The sequence below is a fragment of the Petaurus breviceps genome, unplaced genomic scaffold (genome assembly GCF_028583685.1).
Source record: "Petaurus breviceps papuanus isolate PSGF00001 unplaced genomic scaffold, PetGlider_PUasm1.0 64, whole genome shotgun sequence".
NCBI classification, from domain to species: domain Eukaryota; kingdom Metazoa; phylum Chordata; class Mammalia; order Diprotodontia; family Petauridae; genus Petaurus; species Petaurus breviceps.
The window spans coordinates 2,333,101-2,355,071 of NW_027186428.1; the positions used below are offsets into that span (position 1 = coordinate 2,333,101).

Sequence of the window (21,971 nt, forward strand, 5' to 3'; positions counted from 1 at the left end):
CACAGTTTTTGGCACTCCACACTTTAAAGGAATACTCTTTTTAGATTTTTATCATGCTTAAAACAGTGGTCTTAAACCAGATTTTTGGGAAATTCTAGTTTCTCTACCAGCACCTTGTAAGAATAAGTTTCCATAGAGAGCATGCTTAAAACTCCATACCTTCTTAAAACCTTAAAACTTCATACCTTTTGGCAAAACCTGACAATAAACAGGTTTTGAGGTTCTAGACCATGAGATACAGAAGGATTCCACAGCACCAAAATTTGAAACCCTTCCTTCCCCTCAGTCAGTTGGACCTCCTTCCAAACATATCTTCCTGGAAGTGCCTGTGAATCAGAGTAGTAAATCATAATACCAGATTTGTGTGATTTGTGTGTGTGTGCCAAGAGGACCAGTGTGGTATAGAGAAAAGATTTGAAGTTGGGAGGACGAAAGATTTGAATCTTTGCTTTCCTATTATCTGAATAACTTTGGGCTAGTCACTTCCCTTCTCTAGTCCTCATTTCCTCCTTTGTAATGAGGAAGTTGGACTAGATTATCTCTAAAAGCTGGGCAGCTCCAAACTCTGTGATTCCATAGTTTCACCACCAGCAACAACTTGTTTCTGGAACAGGATCGGTGGTTTTAGGTAATAGCCAGCAAGGTTTATCTTTGTTGGCAGAACTGGGAGAAGAGCAAGGCAGAAATTTCCTTTTACTTAGGAAGCTATTTGAATATCCTTAAATGAATGAGAATTTTTCCAGGGTATCTTGAAAGCTCCTTTGTGTAAGGATAGTAAGCATTCTAAATTAAGCTTTGAATCTCCAGCAACATTTGGAGTAGTTTGCATGAAAGATAATGTGCTTGAAGTTTAGGGTTTTTTTCCTTTAGTAATAGTAATTGATTCATAGGATTATGAGATTATAGACTAGAACTAGAAGACATTTTAAAGATCATAGTATACAATGCCCTTGTTTTATAGAGTATAGTATGCTGATACCCAGTGAGGTTAATGAACATCACATGGGTAATAGGTACATATTTACCCACTGGTCCTCTGATTCCAAATCTTTGTGAGGTTTTTTTTTTTTCTCTGCTTTGTGTAAAAATGTTAGCCTGAGTACAGAGTGGACTAAATGCTAGTAGAGTAGATAATTTTTCTTATTTTGAAGCTACTTTATAGAAACCAAGCCTTCAACTTTGACTTCTTGAATACCATACTTCAGCTGAAGTGTACTGAAGGTTTGTCAGGAATGATTCTAAGTGAAATTCCTTCGAATTTTTTAATGTTAAATTTGTAATTATGAACCACACATTTTAAAATACAGTATTCTTTTTCCTCCTAAGTCCTCTATTCTGCCTTTGTTATTCCTATTAAATTTAAATTGTGGATAGGTATAGTTTTAAAACCATGGAACAGGAAATGTTTTCCAGAGATCAGCCAGTCTAGCCCTCTGCCTCCAACTAAAACTTTTAGACAAAATAATACTTTAAATCTCAGCTAGGCAGCTTCCGGAATCTGATACAATTAATAGGATTCCACCCCTCCCCCTTCCTCCTCATGTACCTGTTTCCCTTTCCCCTCAACTCTTATCTTGGGCCTGTTAATGGTAGGCTAGTCTTAGCCAGTTAATACTGAGTGGGATTAAAGAGGTTGCTGGCTTTTTGCATAAGGCATCAAAAAAAGATTATCCCATATAGTCAGATGTATCAAGAATATGTTGTTTCCTTAGTATGGAAACCCCTTAATCTATGTGGATGGCTTAGATAAATAAGTCTTAGAGAGGTGACTAAATCTCAGAGAGGTTATAGTGGTTTACATAGTTATTAAGTGTTATTAGGCCTCTGATGCAAGCGAAGGGATTCACTGTTTAACAGGAACTGATGGGAAAAATAGATAGTAGTCTGGTAGAAATTAGGTTTAGACCCATAATTCACATCATGTACCAAGATAAACTCCAAATGGATATGATCACATCATAAATAGATTAGAGAAGGAAGAAATTACCTTTCAGATCTATGGATAGGCCAAGAGTTCATGACTAACGAAGTGATAGGATCACACAAGATAAAATGAACAATTTTGATTATTTAAAAAATTTTTTCAATATATCTTATGTAAAAATTAGAAGGAAACAGGTAACTGGGAGGGGGGGGGGAGCGGGAAGGTCTTATATCCAAGATAAATAAGGGACTGATTTAAAGTTATAAGACAAAGAGCCATTGTCTATTAGATTAATGGTCAAAGGATGTGAATAGGCAGTTTTCTAAGGAAGAAATCCAAACTATCAACAATCATAAGGAAAAAAAATACCCCAAATCACTAATAGAAAAAGACAAAGGAACTTAAAAGTTCTTATTTATACCACTATCAGACTGGCAGAAATGACAGATTAGAAAATTGACAATTATTGGAGGATCTGTGGGGAAAACAGGTAGACAAATGCACTCTTTTGTGAAACTCTGAATTGGTCCCTATATTCTGGAAAGCAATTTGACAATGTCTAGAAAGTTACCAGACTGAACATACTTTTCGACCCTACAGTAATACCATTACTAGTTCTATACCCAACAGAAATTAGAGAAGAATCTAGATGTACAAAAATATTTATAGCTCTTTGTGCAGTAGCCAAAAATTGGAAACCAAGAGGCTGTCCTGTTGGGGAATGACTAGTCAAATTGTGGTATGTAAAGGAAATGGAATACGATTGTACCATAAGAAGTGATGAAATGAACAGTTTCAGAAGAAACTGAGAAGACCTCTGAACAGAACACACCAAGCAGAACTAAGAACAATTTACACTGTGATAACAGCATTATAGGAAAAACAACTCTAAAAGACTTTAGAACTTTGACCAAGGCAATTATAAACTGTGAGACTAAAAGAAAAAGGATTAAACATGCAACTTCTTATTTTATGAAGAGATGATGAACTTAAAATCCAGAAAGTGATATACATATTTAGACATGGCTAACGTGGATGTTTGTTTTACTGGATTAGGTAGATTTGTATTGAGGGATTTTGTGAATTGAAGAAAACTGGTTTGACTGGTATATCCCCAGACCCCCAGGATGTATGGAGGACTTGGAGATGGGCATTGCCCCCTCCCCCAGCCTCTTGCTGGATGGCACAATTAAAAGTTTAAGTTCCTTTCATTCCTTTTACTCATTCTTCCCTTTTTATTGGGCAGTTTGGAAAGTACTCTTAATTCATTGGTCTTGTTTATGTTATTATCTTCCCCTATTGATGACCAGGCAATCTCCTGTTAGTTCTGTGTTGTTTATTTGTCTAAAATTCTATTTCAGGTTTGAATTCTAAGGGTCTCTGGGCCTTCTACCAGAGTGTAGACACCATTGCATTACCAGGTGCATATCTCAACCCCCCCACCCTTTCGCCCCCCCATTCCACCCACTCCTCAGACACCTATACTGCCTCTGGATTTCAGGCAAAGGACTCTGCACACTGAGGCAGTTATATCTGTTTTTTCTCCTGCCCTTTTTGAGTATAAAGTTTTGTTAATTGGTGTCTAGCCCTGTTGTTCTTTATCCAGACTATCCTACACTGCAGATTTTTCAGTAGTTTGCTCATTTGGGGAGGGGGATGGTTAATGAGAAGGACAAATTGATAAAAAAAATTACTTGAAAATTTTTGAATTTGTAGTAGACCTAGTTGGCACAATTCTGTGATTTCCTCCAGCATTCTAATTCCTCTAGGAATTAGAGCAGAGAAGTGATGGGGGATGGGAAGATGAGAGGAGGGACTAGTTAGTCTTTGAAGAAAGGAAATCGAAGCCTCATTCTGAGTGATGGACTGGAAGAATAATCCCATCCAAAAAGCACTTGGTATCTGTTATTTGCAAAGTGTTGTCCTAGGCACTGAGTATATAAAGGCAAAATAAAATAAAAATTCTGTTTCCAAGAAGCTTATATTGAGGTTGTGTTTGGGGGAGGGGGGAGAACTAGAGACCATTATGAGGACAAAAAGATTGAGCAGAAGTGAGACATAGAAACAGATGAAAGATTTGGAGATTATGGTCAAAAGAGAGGAATGTCATGCTCCAGTATCATAGGAATGACAGTGAAATCCATGAGCAATCCTATGAGTAACAGAGTTGAAGTGAAGATTAGGTAGCTTGAGAGTTCTGGTTGACCTGGGGAATCAGTCTTGATTCAAGAGGACAATTATGTATATTGAGTCTTTAAGAATGAAGAAGGAGGATCTGGTTGTAAAGATTGTGAGTTGGGTACTAAACTCTCTGAGAAAGTGAATTGAGCATATTTTCACCAGAAGTATCCAGACAGAGTGAGAGAGATTGATTAGAATGATTGATTGGAATAAATCTTCAAAAGAGGAGAGATTGAATGATAATGGTGCAAAGGAAGTATTTGGAAATAACATTGGAGAAAGGAAAAGAATATACTTATTCTTTTCTGCCCAGTGTATTCTGGCTTATGATAGGGAGAGTAGCCTACCCTGAAGAGATACAGGTTTCTTTGAAGTAATGGAATTTGGAAATAGTGTGAGATAAAACATGGGGGCAATGCAAAGGCAATATGGATTATAAGAAGAATAGGATTGAAACTTTTTTCTTAAGAGAGATGAATTTGAAATCGAGAAAAAGATGCACATATTTAGACATTGCTAATGTAGGTATTTATTTTGCTGGATTAGGTAGGTTATGTATTGAAGGATTTTGTGAATTGAAGAAAACTGGTTTTCCTTGTATAACTGGACATTCCCAGGATACATGGAAGGCTTGGAGATTGAACATAAATGTTGACTAGAAGAGAGAAGGGGGAGAGAATTTTAGCATTGGCAGATGGCAGTATTGAATTACAGGAGCAAGAACAAAAGGTTATCAGGTGGGGAAAGAACCAGTTGATCTGTACAGTCACCTAGGGTGTTGTGATAATTAAGCTCTGTGTTGATGAAGTGCCTGTGGTGTTACTTTCTGTGGTTTATTATTCCCAATACTGGGGAACTTTATAAAGTGTAGATGTAGCAGGTGGAGGTACTAAAAACTTTTGGTCAGGCATCTGTAGCAGTAAATAACTGGTAATTGGGTCTCTTGGGACAGACTGAATTCTCTCACTGCACCACCTCTATAGTGTCATTCCAAGATGATGGGTTTAAAACTTTTAGGAAGTATCTCAAATATTGAACAGACAACTGACTCTTGATCTCTTGACTCTCTGGACCTTTATATATATAGGACCTTTAGTACCTTTGGGATACTGAGGCTGGGGGTCTCTTATAAAAATTTCCACAGTTTGTTGTGTTATTTCTGCGCTTCTAAGTTGCTGGCTATGTTAATTTAAAGAATCAATAGAAGAGTTGGTCAGGACCCAAAGAGTCATCCTAATGCATGTATGTCTTAGGTCCAGGTCATTCCTTTCCTCAAAAAAACCAAACACTAATGGCTTCCTATAGGTATATGGAAGAAAATCCAAACTTATTTACTTTTCATTTAAGACTTCATGATTTGGTTGCAGCTTAACCCTGATTATTTCTTTGCAGCCATTCAGACCAAGCTGGAGTATTTGTTTTGGGAACACCCAAACTCCTGTAACCAGGTAGTGCAGTGTCTAAAATGCTAGGCTTGGAGTCATGAAGACCTTAGTTCAAATTTGCCTCAGAAACTTAACTAGTTTTGTGGCCCTGAGCAGGTCATTTAACTTCTGTCTGCCTCAGTTACCTCATCTGTAAAATGAGGATAATAATAGCATCTACCTCAGAAAGTTATGAGGATCAAATGAGATAATATTTGTAAAGCCCTTAGCACAATGCCTGGCCTGTAGTAGGTACTCAATAAATGCTTGTTCCTTTCTCTGCCCCGAAGTCTTTTTTCATGATATTCATTCAAAGAATTTCCTTTGCAATACTCTGCCCCTACTATTGCCTGTCCTTCCTACTCATCCTTTTAAGATGTAACATAAATGCATTTTCTTCTATGTAAATTTCCTGAAATTTTCTTGACTACCTCACCTCTCCCGAAATAATAGCAGTATAAAGTTGGAAGGTACCTCAGTGACCATCTATTCCAACCCATACCTAAAAGACTACCATTCCTCTTCTACCCTCCAGTACAACATATATGACAAGAGGGTCACTCATAGCCTCTGTTTGAATACTCCTAATAAGAGGAAACTAACTTGTACTAAAGCAGCTCATTCTATTTATGGATAGTACTAATTGTTGAGAAGGGGCAACTAGGTTGCCCAGTGAATAGAGTGCCTGACCTGGAGTCAGGAAGTTGTTGTTCAGTTGTTTTAGTTGTGTCTGACCTTTTGTGACTCTTTCTTGGGTGTTTTCTTGGCAAAGATGCAGTAGTAGTTTGTGATTTCTTTCTCCAGCTTACTTTACAAATGAGGAACCTTAGGCAAACAGGATTAAATGACTTGTCCAGGATCACACAACTCATAGGTACCTGAGGCAGGATTTGAATTCAAGAAGATAAGTCTTCCTGACTCTAGGCCCAGCACTCTATTGCACCATCTCCCATACATTTTTTACCTGTCATTCAAGACTTCATGATTCAGTTGTAGTTTAATACTGATTATTCCTCAAATTCCTGATAATCCACTCAAATCACACTGGACTATTAGTTTTGAAAAATCCCAGACTCTCCTGTAACCAGGTGGCACATTAGCTAGAGTATTGGTCCTAGACTTAGGAACACCTAGGTTCAAATTTGGCCTCAGATACTTACTAGTTGTTTAACCATGGACAGATCACTTAACCTTGTTTGCCTTTTTCATCTGTAAAGCGAACCAGAGAAGGACATGGCAAACCATCCTAGTAGCTTTTAAAAAGAATATCTCCCCAAAAAGGGGTCACAAAAAGTCGGATGTGGCTAGAGGGGAAAAAAACAAAATGAATAAGAAATTTTTCTTGGCCTCAAGCCTAACTTTGCTTCACTACACTTTCCATCCATCACTGCTGGTTTTCCCTGCTGTGCTTAGCCCTGTGCTTAATAAATGTTGATTGATTGACTACCTGAAAAATAACAGGTCTTATCTTTCTTTTCCTCTACCCCCATCTCCAGGTTAATATTCTTGGTTCCTTCAGTTGCTTCCAGTATGACATGGACTGAAGGGCATTCACCCATTCTAGTCTTCTTGGTAAAGACTTCCTTTTGGATGTTTTCTAGCTTATCAGTATTCTTCCTACAGTTAATGCCCAAACTTTATGACTTTCCTTAGTATTCCCTCATCCCCTTGATATTTTTTCACCTTAATATGTATTATAATGAATTTATGTCCTTGTCTTATATTCTCTTGTAGAATTATAAACTCCTTGAGGTCATGACCTGGATTATGTCTGAAAATGTTTCTGTCCTTCACAGAGCCCTACATATAATAGATTTTCAATGTTAATATTTCTTGAATGAATGTCTCTTATCATTAACTTTTCCTTAACACCCATGCTTAGTTTTATATTTGAGAAAATTTTGATCATCTTCCACTTTAAAAAGAATTGATTCCATCTTATTTTTATTTGGGCTACTTCTCCTGAAGCCATAGTGTACATTAATGTTAATTTAATTAGTAGCTATGTATAGGGAGGAGGTTTAAATATTGCCACAATTTTGAATTAAATTCACTGACTTTTGCTTTGGTTAATATACTATATGAAAGACAATTTGACTTGGTGAATAGAGAACTGGCCTCTGAGTCAGAAGATCTGGCCTCAAGCCCTGCCTGTGACAGACTGTGATCCTGGTTTGGTCACTTAACCTTAGTGCCTCAGCCAGCTCTGTAAGACAGTAAATTGAAAAGAAGCTGCTGATATTCATTGATAAGGGGTGTTTATTCATTGGGAGTTTTTTATATCAGTGAAATCACAGGTCTAATCCCTGTCTCTCATCCCTGTCAACTTTGTGTATAAAATACCCAAGTATTGTGAGATTACTTTGCTTCAGGAAAGGATAATGCAAAATGGCAAATAGAGAGTTGATGTCTTGAGATAAGTAATGAGTTGCTTTTGATGAGTTCAAGCCACCTGGCCCATATGAACCACCTCCTAGGATATTGAAAGAATTGGCAATTGAGATTGTTGAGTCATCAGTGATATTTGAAAGGTTATATGTGTAAAGTGCTTTGTAAGCCTTTAAGTGCCATATAAATGTTAGCTTTTTATTCTATAATTTTATCGTGGAGTCTGGAAAAGTTCTGTAATATTGTACCCCCTCAAAATGCCTTCCCCCCCCATATCAGTTACTATAGGGATTTAAAGAAAAGGGAAGAAAATGGAACCTGTAAACTAAAGTGCAGGAGCTTGACTTGTTCTTTGCAGAAAAAGTGTATCATTAAAGGTTATTGATTAGTGAATGCCTAGGAAAAGGCATTTTAACACTAACAAAGATTCAGTATACTTTCATTAAGAATACAGACTCCTCTCAAGATGTTAGAGTGATTGTGGAAACAGAATAGTTTACATCTTTCACAACTATTTCAAGAAGGATGAAAAAAATATCTTCAGACTAAATAATGATCAAGAAACCCAAGGAGAAGCTATATCTTTGCATTTTGCTAACCTAGATTTGCACAAAGAGATGGCCAAAAGACTGTTGTCCTAGGAAAGGGATACAGACAGAAAAGTCTAGCCCAGGAGTGCAGCTCATGGAAGCCTTCTAGTTTAGGGACTAGGGGCAAGCCAGAGAGGCCTAGTACCTGAAAGTGTGGTTATCAGGGCTTGGGAACCCAGATTCAAGGTCTGGCCAAGGATACCTGGAGCACGTAGCTGAGCTATGCCACTATGACCCAGAACCCAGGCTTGAGACATTATGGACTCAGACCAGGAGGGTAACAATCAGGGTTCACACTGGAACAGATTGATAATATTTATATAGCTTCTCATATGTGTCAGGCATTATGCTAAGTGCTTTACAAATGTTATCTGTCTTTATCCTCACAACAACCCTGTAGAGTAGGTGCTATCATTATCCCCACCTTAGAGTTGAGGAATCTGAGGTAAACAGGTGAAGTGACTTGCCCAAGGTCATAGAGCTGTAAGTATCTGAATCTGGCTTTGAAACCATGTCTTCCAGGCTCAAGACCTAGGGCTCTATCTACTGCTCCATCATTCGCCTGTATAGATTGACCCAGTGCAGTATGTTCTTGCTGTTCCTGAAATCCTTGAAGATGGTGTGATTTAACCACACCCTTAATAATAGAGCACAGGACAAGCAAGACCCAACCATTTTTTTCTAGAAGTGCATGGTCTGGTCCTAACAAAACCCCATTTCAGGAAGTAAGGCTGGAAAAATGAATGAAGAAAAGGAAAGAAAAATACTTATGGGGGCAGGAGGAAGTATTATGAAGCCAGGGACACCCAAGATAACAAATGCAGAAAAAAGAATAATTCCACCTCATCTACCAGCAAAGCCTCAAAGAAAATCAAGGATTTGCCACAAACTTTCCTACAATTCAAAGAAGAAATGAAGCAAGAACTGAAAAATTATGTTCATGAATAAGCGTCTATTAAGTGCCAGCTTTGTGCCAGCACCATGTTAAGTGCTTGGAACACAAAAAAAAGTAAACGATAGTCCCTGCTCTCAAAAGCCCACAGTTCAATATTCGGGAGAGGTGGTAGTAAAATGAGTGGGTACAAGTACATCCTCTGCAGGGTAGATACAGAGTGACCAACGGGGGAAGGCGCCAGCATTCAGGGGGACCAGAAACGTTTTTTCAGAAGAAGGGGTTTTAGCTGGGACTTGAAGCCAGGAAAGTCATGAAGTAGAGATGAAGAGCGAGGGTGTTCCATGCACTAGGGACAGCCAGCGAGAATACCCAGGAGTCAAGACTTATTGAATTGCATAATATACTGCAGGGTGGAGAGGTATAAGAAGACGACAAGAAACCTAAAGGGAGGCAGGTTATGAAGTCTTTGGATGCCAGTGAATTTTATATTTAATCCTGAACATGATAGAGAGCCATTGGAGTTTATTGAGTAGGGGTATGATATGGTCAATATCTGCTTTTTAGGAAGCTCACTTTGACAGCTGAGTGGAAAAGGGCCTGGGGTGGGGAAAGAGTTGAGGCACAGAGACTAACCAGCAGGCTATTGCAACAGTCTGGTAATGGCAGTATCAGAGGAGAGAAGGGAACATATGCAAGAAATTTTAGTGTAAAATTGGCAGGCTTTGGCAGTAGATTGGAAAAGCGGGGAGTAAGAATGAGGAGTGGAAGATGACACTGAGAAAATGGTGGTGCCTTGGCTAGTAATAGGCAAGTTAAGAAGAGCCAGTGAAAATTCCCTGAGTCTGGGGATATATGGAGTGTCTTGTTTGAAGAATAGCAAGGAGGCCAGTATCACTGAATCGGAGTATGTGGATTAAATATATATGAATAAGGTGTAAAAAGACTGGAAAGGTAGAAAGAGAACAAGTTATGAAGGGCTTTGAAAGTTTGAGAATTTTATACAGTATCCCAAAAGTCCCAAGTGCAGTTTTAAGCTTAAGATTGGAAGTGAAAGGGAGCCAATGGAATTTCTTGAATAAGGAGGAGGGATAACTTACTCAGGAGAATTTGATAGCACAGCGAAAGATGGATTGGAATCCATGGGGAATGGATTGCAGAGAGGCTGTAGACCAGGGAAACCAACCAGAAAATCAAGTGCATCTCAAAGATTGGGCAGAGACCTGAGAAAAGACAGGGATAAGGAGGGATTATTTGTTTGGGAAATCAGAGGAGGAAGTGCACTTGAACTGGACTTTTAAGATGCGTTTCAGTAGGTGTAAATATGATGAGAGGCAGGGAGTATGTTAGTCACAATTAGGTTTATTTTGGACCATGAATGAAAAATGGATAGGACAAGAGAGATTTTCCTCAAGAAGAGAAAAGGCATTTAAAGAGTCTCCTACACATTTTCCTGGAAATGGTGGTAGAGCTAAAGGGGTGAGACTAGTTATGTGAGATAAAACTTGGATCACCATCTAGTACTATTGATCTAGGACAACTTAGAGAGAAGAGTTTAGAAAATACTGGTATGTAGATAGTCTTAGAGGAGGTGGTGAGAAGAGATACAGTCTATAGATGCTATTTATAGCGTGCTGGTGTTTAAAAGTTGAATGCTTATAACTTGGGGGAAAAGTTAGCAACTTTGTGGTTCAGGGGCTTTAAGTTCTAGTTTAAGTGTTTATTAGGTGTATCTTTTGAATGATTATGGACAAGCTGATGTAATGAAAATTGGACAGGACTTAAATTTTAGAAAAGCTTGGCTCTAGTTATAACTTGGTTGCTAAATAGCTTTTAACCTTGAGGAAAATCACTTATCTCCTAGCTGTAGTTTACTTATCTATCAAATGAGGGTGGTGGCCTGTCTGCAGATTTATTCCATATAGGTTTGTTGTGAGGATAAAATATAACTGCAAAAATGCTTTCAGAAAAGGATATTACAAACCTAAATCCTTGTTATTGTTTTAAGAGAATCATGTATGTTTGCTCTTTCAAATCATTAAGTTGAACTTAGACAATTTTCTGTGTTTCTGTTCTTCCAAATATTCTTCCATTCTTTTTCTTTTAAATTTAAGATTGAGCAAAGGTTGATATAGTATGGACAAATGTCCACAGAAGCTGATGATAGTGAGGCTAAAATTAATTTTAATTTGTAAGCAATAATATGTTGCTTCTTCAGCCAGAGACTTTAAAAACTTGGCAAATACCATGTGTTCTTTCATTTCCTTATCCTTATGTATGTTGTTATTACTTCAGCACACATCTCACGGAGATGGACGTCAAGAAGTTACCTCTAGAACTGGGCGCTCTGGAGCTCGCTGTAGAAACTCAGTAGCTTCCTGTGCAGATGAACAGCCTCATATTGGAAACTACCGACTTCTGAAAACAATTGGCAAGGGAAATTTTGCAAAAGTAAAACTTGCAAGGCACATCCTTACAGGCAGAGAAGTAAGTACCTATTATTAAATTTACTTTTGATGCAAAAAAAAAAATACAAAACTATCTCTTGCAGTGTGTATATGTATTTGTAAATAAGCAAAAATACTTATCATTACCTGTCTGTTTTAAAATGTTACACTTTTTGACTTTAGTTTTGCAGATTATATCTCCAAGAAGTTTAGTCAACTTTGAAAGTCTTCTTGATGTTTATTGACCTAGAAGAAAGATAGAACCATGGGAACATTTAGGTTGGAGTTAGTTCTTTACTTTTCCTTGTTTCTGAGTCCCAAGTTTCACTGACTAATACTCCATAATTAGTTGTACAAAATAAATTTCTTAAAACAACTCAACTGCTGTTTGACATTAAGGAAATTGTAAAAACATGTACTTTTTTCTTTTAACCCTTTAATAAAATTCAGTTTATTGATGTGTTTTGCTTTTCAGTCATCTCAAACTCCTCTAACTCTCAGATTGATTCTCCCACCTTGTACCTTGTGACCAAGAAAAACAATTAAGCATAGGCAGGTAATAGTGATCATGTGATAGTGTGCTTAATACTCTGTCTTTGTAGTCTCATCTCTTTTCATCAGTGGAAAGTTATGTTTCATTATACTATCTGTTCTGTAGGATATTCATTGTTTTTTGATTACTTAGCGGTTTAGCTTCTTTTTAGAGATCTTTTCATTGATAGTTATTTGTGGTCATTATGTATACTATTTTGGTTCTGATTATTTTGTTTTGCATCAATTCATGAAATCTTCCCATGTGTCTCTGAATTCTTCATTTATCGTTCTTATTGCACATTAATGTGCCATTTGATTAATGTACCATAATTTTTTCAACCATTTCCTGACTGATGGACCACCTTTGTTTCTTGTTCTTGGTTACTACAAAAAAATGATGCTATGAATATTTTGAATCTGTCTTTCTGTCTTTGATTTCTGGGAGTACATACCCTGTAGTGGGAGCAATGGGTCACAGGGTTTGAACACGTTAATTATTGTTTACATAATTACAAATTGATATACAGATTAATTAACAGTTCCATAGTGCATTCATGTGTCTGTTTTCCCACAACTTCTCCAACATCAGTGTTTCCATTCTCATTTTTGCTAATTTACATGGAATGAGGTGAAATCTATTATTTTAATTTGCATTTCTCTTACTCTTAGTGATTTAGAGCATATGTTCATTTGTAGTTTTTGATACTTTTTAAAACAGTTCACATATAATTCAACCAGCCAATAATTAAAGAAACAGAAAAAGCAATCTCTTCCCATAAGGAGCTTACATTCTTGTAAGGATGTACACAAATAGGTACATAGAAGATACAGAGTAGATAAAAATTTGCCTTAAAGGAAGGAATGTAAAATTGTGGAATGACTTTTGGTATTATCTGTGCATGTATTTCAGGTCTTATGTTTTTTTCTCTCTTTAGCCCTTTATAATCTGGCTTCTGACCTTGTTCCTCCTAAACTTTATTAATGATCTCTTGGTTGCCAGATTCCGTGGCCTTTTCTCAGCCCTCATTCTCCTTGACATCTTTGAAGCCCTCTCCTCTTTGACACTTTCTTCTCTCTAAGTTTTTGGGACACAACTCTCTCCTTGTTTTCCTCCTAGCTGTCTGACCACAATTCTGTCTCCTTTGCTGGATCTTCTTCCACATCTTGCCTTGTAACCACAGGTGTACCTCAGGATTTTGTACCTAACCTTCTTCTCTTCTCCATCTATACTACTTTACTTGATGTCATTAGCTCCCATGGATTTAATCACCATCTCTATGCTAATAATTCTTTTTTTTGGGGGAGGGGGGTAAATAGTATTTTATTTTTCCCCATTACATGTAAAGGTAATTCAGCATTCATTTTTTATAAGATTTTGACTTACAAATTTTTCTCTTTCCTCTTCCCCAAGATGGCAAGCAATCTGATATGTTATACATGTGCAGTCATGTGAAACATATTTCCACATTAGTTATGTTGTGAAAGAAGAAACAACAAAAGGGAAAAACCATGAAAAGCAAAAATGTGAAAATATCATGTTTCAGTCTGCACTCAGACTCCATAGTTCTTTCTCTGAATGTGGATAGCATTTTTTCCATTATGAGTCTTTTGAAATTGTCTTAGATCATTGTATTGCTGAGAAGAGCTAAATCTATCAAAGTTGATCATCACACATGTTGTTAACTATGTACAATGTTCTCTTGATTCTACTCACTTCGCTCATATGCCAATGATTCTTAAATCTACCTTTCCTGCCTCAATCTCCCTGCTGACCTTCAATCTCACATCTCCACTTGCCTTTCAGAAATCTCAAACTAGATGTTCAGTAGATATCTTAAACTCAGTGTGTCCAAAAAAGAACTTATTCTCTTCCTCCCAGAATCCTTCTTCCCTCTTGCCTTCCTTATTACTGTAGACTACAACACCAGCTTTCCAGTCCTTCAAACTCACAACGTAGGAATCATCCTAAATTTCTCGCTATCTCTCACCATCCCATATCCAAGCTGTGGATAAGACCTATAGATTTTACCTTTGCAAAATCTCCTGAATATGCTCCCTTCTCTCCTGTTGACACTACAACTATTCTAGTTCAGTCTCTCATCACCTTATACCTGGATTATTGCAATAGCCTACTGGTGGGTCTGTCTGCCTCAAGTCTCTTCCCACTACAATCCATCCTCCATTCAGCTACTAAAGTGCAGGTCTGATCATGTCACTTCCCCTACTCAAACTCCAGTGACTTCCTATTGCCTCCAGGGTCAAATACAAAATGAATTGTTTGGCATTTAAAACTCTTTGTAACCTAGACCCCTTCTACCTTTCTAGTTTTCTTATACCTTAACTCCACCATGCATACTCTTCAATCCACTGACACAGGCTAGCTGATTCACAAGACTCTCCATCTCTTGGCTCTGGTCAGTGTCTCTAAAAAGGGTTCTTATTCAGGCATGGGTTAAATGGACTTGATGGGTTTTCCAACTGAGAGAATCTCCTCTGATTATGATTTTACTTTAGGTACACAGGCTATCTGAAGTTGAAGAGATTGTTAATATGCCTTTCAAGCATCATGCCTCTGTGTGCATTCATTTCCGACTTTCCCTGATCCACAAACTTTTCCTTTCTTTATTTTCCTTGGTTTAAGAAGGGTAAAATAAAAGCAGGGATGACCCATAGGTTAGTTTATGCGTATAGAGTTTGAGCCTATGTAGGCTTCAGTTACTTTCCAGAGATGTTCTACCATCAAGAAGTGACTTAAGATAAATCATGCATGAAATATTATTGGAAAGGGGGAGAGGGAATGGGGGCAGCATGGTGTGAAAGCAGTTGGACTACTTGAGTATTGGACTGGCACAATACCTAGAGGAAGGCCTCTGAAATGGAAGACTATGGACAAGAATCTCACAAGATGAGCATACATAGATTGTAACATCTGGTTATAGAGTGACTTACCTTTCCCTTATGTTTAATCTTGTAAACTAGGTGAGATTTAGTGGTTTGATTACAAAAGTTACTTTTTTACTTGACTAAACAAAGCATGAGATTATAAAACTGCCTCAGGTTTTTTTTACAGTAACCCTCTTAAGGGAAATATCAATTAAATAGGGGTTTATAGAAATAAAATTACTAACTATAGATGAAGAAATTTATCTGTCAGACAGACGTTAAGTGATTTACTCACTATCATCTAGTATCTGAGCTCCCTGTCACATATATTTATGATCCGTGTAAACTAGCTCATTGCTATTCTCTGACATCCACATGCCTTTGCCTAGGCTAGTCATCCATACCTGGAATGCACTCCTCTTCACTTTTATCTCTTAGAATCCCTAGTGTTGTTTTTTTTTTTCAAAGCTCAGTACAAATGCTGTTTTCTATATGAGTTTATTCTTGAATGCCCCTATTGTTAGGCTCTCCCCAAATATTTTTTTATTTTGTATGTAAGTATACATAAAACAAATACAAAATAACAGTGTAGATGTTGTTTCCCTGGAGACAGAGACTTTTTGTTTTTATCATTGTGTCCTAGCTCCTCACACCACACCTGGCTTGCACATAGTAGACTTAGTGCAGAGGTGAAGTAAATTACCCAAGGTCACAGATGCAATAAGTGATAGAGCCAGAATTTGAACCCAGGTACTCTGACACTAAAGTCAACAGTCTTTCCATTGTACCATGTTTCCATCTCTGAGTAATTAAAAAGCTAATAATGGTCCAGAGAACAGATAATGTTCTCTTTTCAGAGGAGAAGCCTGGGACAGTGTTGCAGAATATGAGGAAGCTAGTTGGAGCAGTGTACGGAGTGTGAATGAACTTGAACTCAGGAAGACTTGGGTTGAAATCCTGCCTCAGATTCTCACTAGATGATTATGGGTAAATCATTTAACTTCTATCAGGCAGATAAATTTCTTTATCTGTAAAATGGAGGTAATTATAGAACCTACCTCATGGGTTTGTTACAATCAAATTAAGTAACATATAAAGTATTGAAGAGCTTAAAAAACAAAACCTTGCAGAGCTATATAAATGTTAACTATCATCAACATTATTACATGCATTATCAGAAAGGGTCACTTGTATTAATTATTTTTGCTTAACTGTTTTCCTTTGTTCCAAGAGAAGGTTCAGTTCCCAGAAAGAAGGTAGAGTGGGATATCAAGCCACCATTGTGATTCAAAAACCAGAGACATTATTAATACAACTTATTTTTTTTAAAAATCAGTAAGTATAGAAAGTGGCCTTGATGATTGAGGGCCTTGATTTATTCTGAGTCAGTAATTAAAGCAAAGCCCCTATAGTGTATTAATATTCAGTTTCATCTACTAATATTAAGGTGAGATGAAGATCTTTAATAGTACTATAATAGAATGAATGCTGAGAGTTCAATTTAGCCATTACCTGCATCGTGTAAGGTAGAGAAAAATCTGCCCATTTCCTACCTCATAGGGATTTGGTAAGTATAAATGGAATAGAATGAGAATATTTGAATTCTTTTGAAGAAAAGTATTACTTAATAAGAGTGATGACTTAGAAAAAAGAGCCAATATCCTTATTCCCTCTTTGTTATTCAAAAGGTGAGTTTCTAATTGAACCTAGCTGTGGGTGTGGTGTTCTAAGCATAGTTACAGATGAGAGTCCTCTCTCCTGAATGACTTCTGACATCCATGGTTCATAACTCTTGTTTTTAATAGATATATAGGATAAAGATTCTTAGCTATCATGTGATTTAAGCTCTGGATATGAGAGGAACCCAAGGCCCTGTTCACTTGTGGTCATACAAAAACTTAAATCTATTTACTATAGAGGTGTATTAGCCATTGGCAGAGTGGTGTAGCAAATAGAGTACCGTACTTGTAGTCAGGAAAGTTTGAGTTCAGATTTCAGCAGGTCATTTATTTACATTCAACTTTCTCATCTCTAAAATGAGAAGAAAGCACCTTTCTCTTTGGTTTATGAGGGTCAAAAGGATATAATGCTCATAAAGTAAATCTTTAAAATTCTAAATATTGCATCACCTATTGTTTTGGGTGAGGTTTTCAGAACTGGGCAACATTAACTCTTGAAGTTATTCTGCTTGACTTTTTTCCTTTAGTTCTCTTCTACATTGAAAAAAAAAAAGTACTTTGATTCCTTCTTATATTCCTTCCTATCTCCTCCCCAGCTGAAAAAAAAAAGAAAAACCAAACCCTCGTAGAAATAGTCATAGTCAAGTGAAACAGATTTCACTATTGACTGTGTGAAAATATACATCTCATTCTTTACTTTGAACTTATCACTTATTTGTCATGAAGTGGGTTTATCATCAGTCTTGGAATTGTGTTTGGTCATATGGTTCTGCTTATTTCACTCTGCATTAGTTCATACAAATATTCCCAGGTTTCTCCAAAACCACCCATTTTAACATACTTATGACAAAACAATATTTCTTTGTATTTATGTGCCATAATTTGTTTAGCTATTTCCCAATTGGTGGGCATCCTTATAGTTTATAGTCCTTTGCTACAACAAATGGAGTTACTATAAATATTTTTGCATATGTGGGTCTTCTCTCTTTTTTATCTTTGCTCAATGTGGTATAGGCCTTAATATTGATAATGGCTGGGTAAGGGATATGTAAAGTTGGCTAGAACAATTCACCATTCCATCAACAGAGGATCATTGTGCCTGTTTTACTCCAGGCAGCTCTTCCAGTGCCACCAATGTTTATTACTTTGCTTTTCTGTCTAAATTACCAATCTGGTGGGTGTGAAGTGGATCCACAGAGGGTTTTTTGTTTGTGTTTTGGGTTTTTACAATTTTATTTTAACTTATGTATTAGAGCAATTTTAAAAATATATATTGATAGCTTCCTTGGCACTTGTATATTCAAGTACTTTGACCATTTATAAATGGGGAGTGGGTCTTGTTATATATTTGATTCAGTACCTTATACATCTTAGACTTGAAATCTTTTATCATAAAGACTTGCTGCAAGGGGCGGCCAGGTAGCACAGCGAGTAAGAGCACTGGCTCCAGTGTCGGGATGACCTGGATCAAATCCGGGCTCAGATACTCAGCACCACACCCAGAAATAACTGGCTGTGTAACCTTGAGCAAGTTACTTAACCCCGATTGCTTTAAAAAAAAAAATAAAGACTTGCTGCAAAATTTTTTCCCCAGCTCCCTGTTTCCCTACTGATTTTAAATTCATTTAGCTTTATTTATATAACATTTATATTTATTTATATAACTATATATAACATTTTGTATAATTAAAGTTGTTATTTTTATCTTATGCTTGTTTAGTCATTAACTTTTCCATTATCCATAGTAGTGAAAGGTATATTCTGTGTTACTTTTATAATTTAACTATGATACGATTTTTGTATCTAAACCCCATATCTACTTGGAGCTGTCTTCATATTTGATATGCAGTTTCAGTCAGAATCTGATTTCTGCCAAACTTCTTACCAGTTTTGCAAGTAGTTTTTCTCAAATAGTGTAGGTCTTAGTAGTTGGGGCTTTGTGTTTATTGAACAACTACTATATTTATTTGTATCAGTATATTATATACCTCATCTTTTTTACCGATCAACCTCTCTTTTCTGATCAATACCAAATAGTTTGATGATTACTGCTTGTATTATAGTTTGAGATCTGGTACTAAAAGGTTTCCTGCTCAGTCTTTTCATTATATTCCTTGAGTTTCTTTATCTTTTGCTATTCTAGAAAAATTTTCTCTTTTTTTTTCTAGTTCTCTAAAATAGTCCTTTGCTATTTTGATTGATTATCATGCTGAATAAATTAATTTAGGCAATTATTTTTGCCTTTTTTTTCTTTTTGAGGGGGAAAGGTAGGGCAATTGGTGTTAAGTGACTTGCCCAAGGTCACATGGCAAGTAAGGTCAGCTGTCTGAGGCCGGATTTGAGCTCGGGTCGTCCTGACTTTAGGGCTGGTGCTCTATTCACTGCACCACTTAGCCACCCCTTTTTGCCTCTTTTTTATGCCTAATCATTAGCCAATTTATTCTCAACTAATTTAGAGTTGTTTTATTTCTGTAAAGAATATAGTTTCATTATTATGAAATAATATATATTATATTATTTCATATAATTTTTATATTTATATATAATTATATAATCATATAATTCCTTTGTGTTTTGGAAGGTAGACTTCCTGATATATCTTATAATAGAAACCCTAGCTTTGCCCCAACATTACTGGAAAGGTCTTTAGCCTATCTCCTTTATAATGTTGGTTTTTAAAAAAATTTTATAGGCATTGTCTACCATATGAAGAAAAGGTCTATTTAAATACTCCTTTTCATTTTAATTTTTTGAAAAACATAATGATATTGTATTTTATCAGATTTTTATCATTATTGATATGGTCTGTTATATTTGTAACTTTTCTTATATTGAACTTCTAAATTCAACTTGGTCAAGGGGTTTTTTCTTTTTAAAAAATCAGGACATTTAAATTCTGAATGATAAAATGTAGAAAGAGGGCATTAAAGCTAGGTCCATGGTAAGTGTATGATACCAAAAGATTAACAGTGGGATAGTGCACACAGGAAACATGATTGGAAAAAAAAACCCAAAATGTTTTGACTCCCAAAAGGTACCTGAAAAAGGGGGATTATAGAAATATTTTACTGCTTCCTGGAATACTTTTGGTGCTTGACTTTGTCATAAAATAATCTAGTTCTCTGATATGTATGAGGCATATTTCTTTCATTAGAGAGGTGCTTCAAAGGATGTCTTCTTGGATGGGGAAATGTAGATTAGAAGTAGATTGTGGAGATACTTGTCAGACTGCAGAATTTGTATTTTGTCCCAAAAGCAGTAGGGGGGCCCCCACTACAGGCTTTCTTTTCCTTCACACTGTCAGACCTATACTTTAGGAAGTTTATTTTTACCACATATTTGTAGATAGTAGAAAAGGAACCAATAAGAGGGGAAAGATTAAAGATTAAATAGAGAAAGCTGTTGAGGGGGTGGGATCAAAAGCAGAACAGATTAGATACATAAAATACAGAGTCAAATGAGCATATACTTTTTGAAAACCTGAAGATCTCAGCTACTGGGGTAAGAACTCACTATTTCACAAAAATTGTTGGAAAAGTTGGAAAGGAGTATAGCAGAAACTGGATCTAAAATAACGTAACACCATACCAAGATACACTATAAATGAGTATAGGACTTGTGTCTACTTAAGAGATGATATCATAAATGAGAGAAAGAAAGAAGAAATTACCTGTTAGATATATACATAGGGGAACAGGGCAGGACCAAATGAGTCATAGAGAATCACAGAAGGGTAAAATGGATTATTTTTATCACATTAAAAAGTTTTTACACAAATAAAATCAGTGCAACTAAAATTAGAAAAGAAGCAGGTAAATAGGGTAAAGTCTCTGTAACATGCTCTAATAGAAGTCTTAATTCCAGGGCAGCTAAGTGGCGCAGTGAGTAAGAGCGCCAGCCCCGGAGTCGGAAGGACCCGGGATCGGTTCCGGCCTCAGATACTTAACACCCACACAAAATAACTGGCCATGTAACTGTGGGCAAGTTACTTAACCCCAATTGCTTTAAAGAAAAAAAAAAGAAGTCAATTCTAAGCTATGTAGGACTGATTCAAATTTATAAGAATAAATCCCATTCTCAATTTGATAGTAAAAGGATATGAATAAAATTTTCAGGAAAAGAAATCCATGTTATCAGTAGCCATATGAAAAAATTATCTAAGACACTAATAATTACAAGAAATGCAAATTAAAACAAATTTAAGGTTCTACTTCAGGTTTCTCAGATTGGCAAAAATGACAAAATGATACTCTAGAAAGGCTGTGGAGAAATAGGATGACTAATTTACTGTTAGTGGAAATATAAATTGAGGCTTAGGAAGCATTGCTAACAGAAAGGCTAGTGGAGGTGATGGAATTCCACCTGAGCTGCTTAAAATCCTAAAAGATGATGCTGTTAAAGTGCTGCACTCAATATGTCAGCAAATTTGGAAAACTGACCAGTGGCCACTGAATTGGAAAAGATCTGTTTATATCCCAGTTGTAAAGAAAGGCAGTGCCAAAGAATATTCAAATTATCAAGCACTTGCTTTTATTTCACACACCAGCAAGGTGAAAGAGGAAAGTGTAAAAGCTGACTTGAAGCTTAACATAAAAAAAACTAAGATCTTGGCAATTGGTCTTTCACTTCCTGGCAAATAGAGTGAGAAGAAATGGAAGCAGTGTCAGATTAAATATTCTTCTCAAAGATCACTGCAGATGACAACTGCAGCCATAAAATTAAAATTTGCTTGCTTCTTGGAAGGAAAGCTATGACAAATTTGGACAGCATACTAAAAAGCAGACATCACCTTGTTGACAAAGGTCTGTATAGTCAAAACTGTGGGTTTGTTTGTTTGTTTTCCAGTAGTAATGTTTAGTTGTGAGAATTGGACTGTAAGGAAAGCTGAGGGGCACAGCAGTGCTTTTGAATTATGGTGCTAGAGATGACTTTGAGAGTCCACTGGACAGTAAGGAGCCCAAATTAGTCAGTACTTAAAAGAAATCAATTCAGGCTATTCAGTGGGAGCTTAAATGCTTTGGCCTCATAA

General features: G+C 36.5%; 1 protein-coding gene across 8 annotated transcripts in view; it reads left to right on the top strand.

Moving 5' to 3' along the window:
- The window catches only part of MARK3 (microtubule affinity regulating kinase 3), a 139,470-nt gene that overhangs the window by 9,142 nt on the left and 108,357 nt on the right, over positions 1-21,971 (top strand). For 6 of the 8 annotated variants that reach the window (XR_011171496.1, XM_069103766.1, XM_069103765.1 and 3 more), the window contains exon 2: positions 11,695-11,886. The exons of 1 other annotated variant lie outside the window; for it this stretch is intronic. Coding sequence is in view for 5 of the 7 variants with exons in the window: in XM_069103766.1 (XP_068959867.1) it covers positions 11,695-11,886 (192 nt within the window). In the remaining 2 variants the exon portion in view is untranslated. Of the gene's footprint in view, positions 1-11,694; positions 11,887-21,971 lie in introns of those variants that run through there. One more of the 8 variants, XM_069103771.1, reaches the window with a different exon arrangement.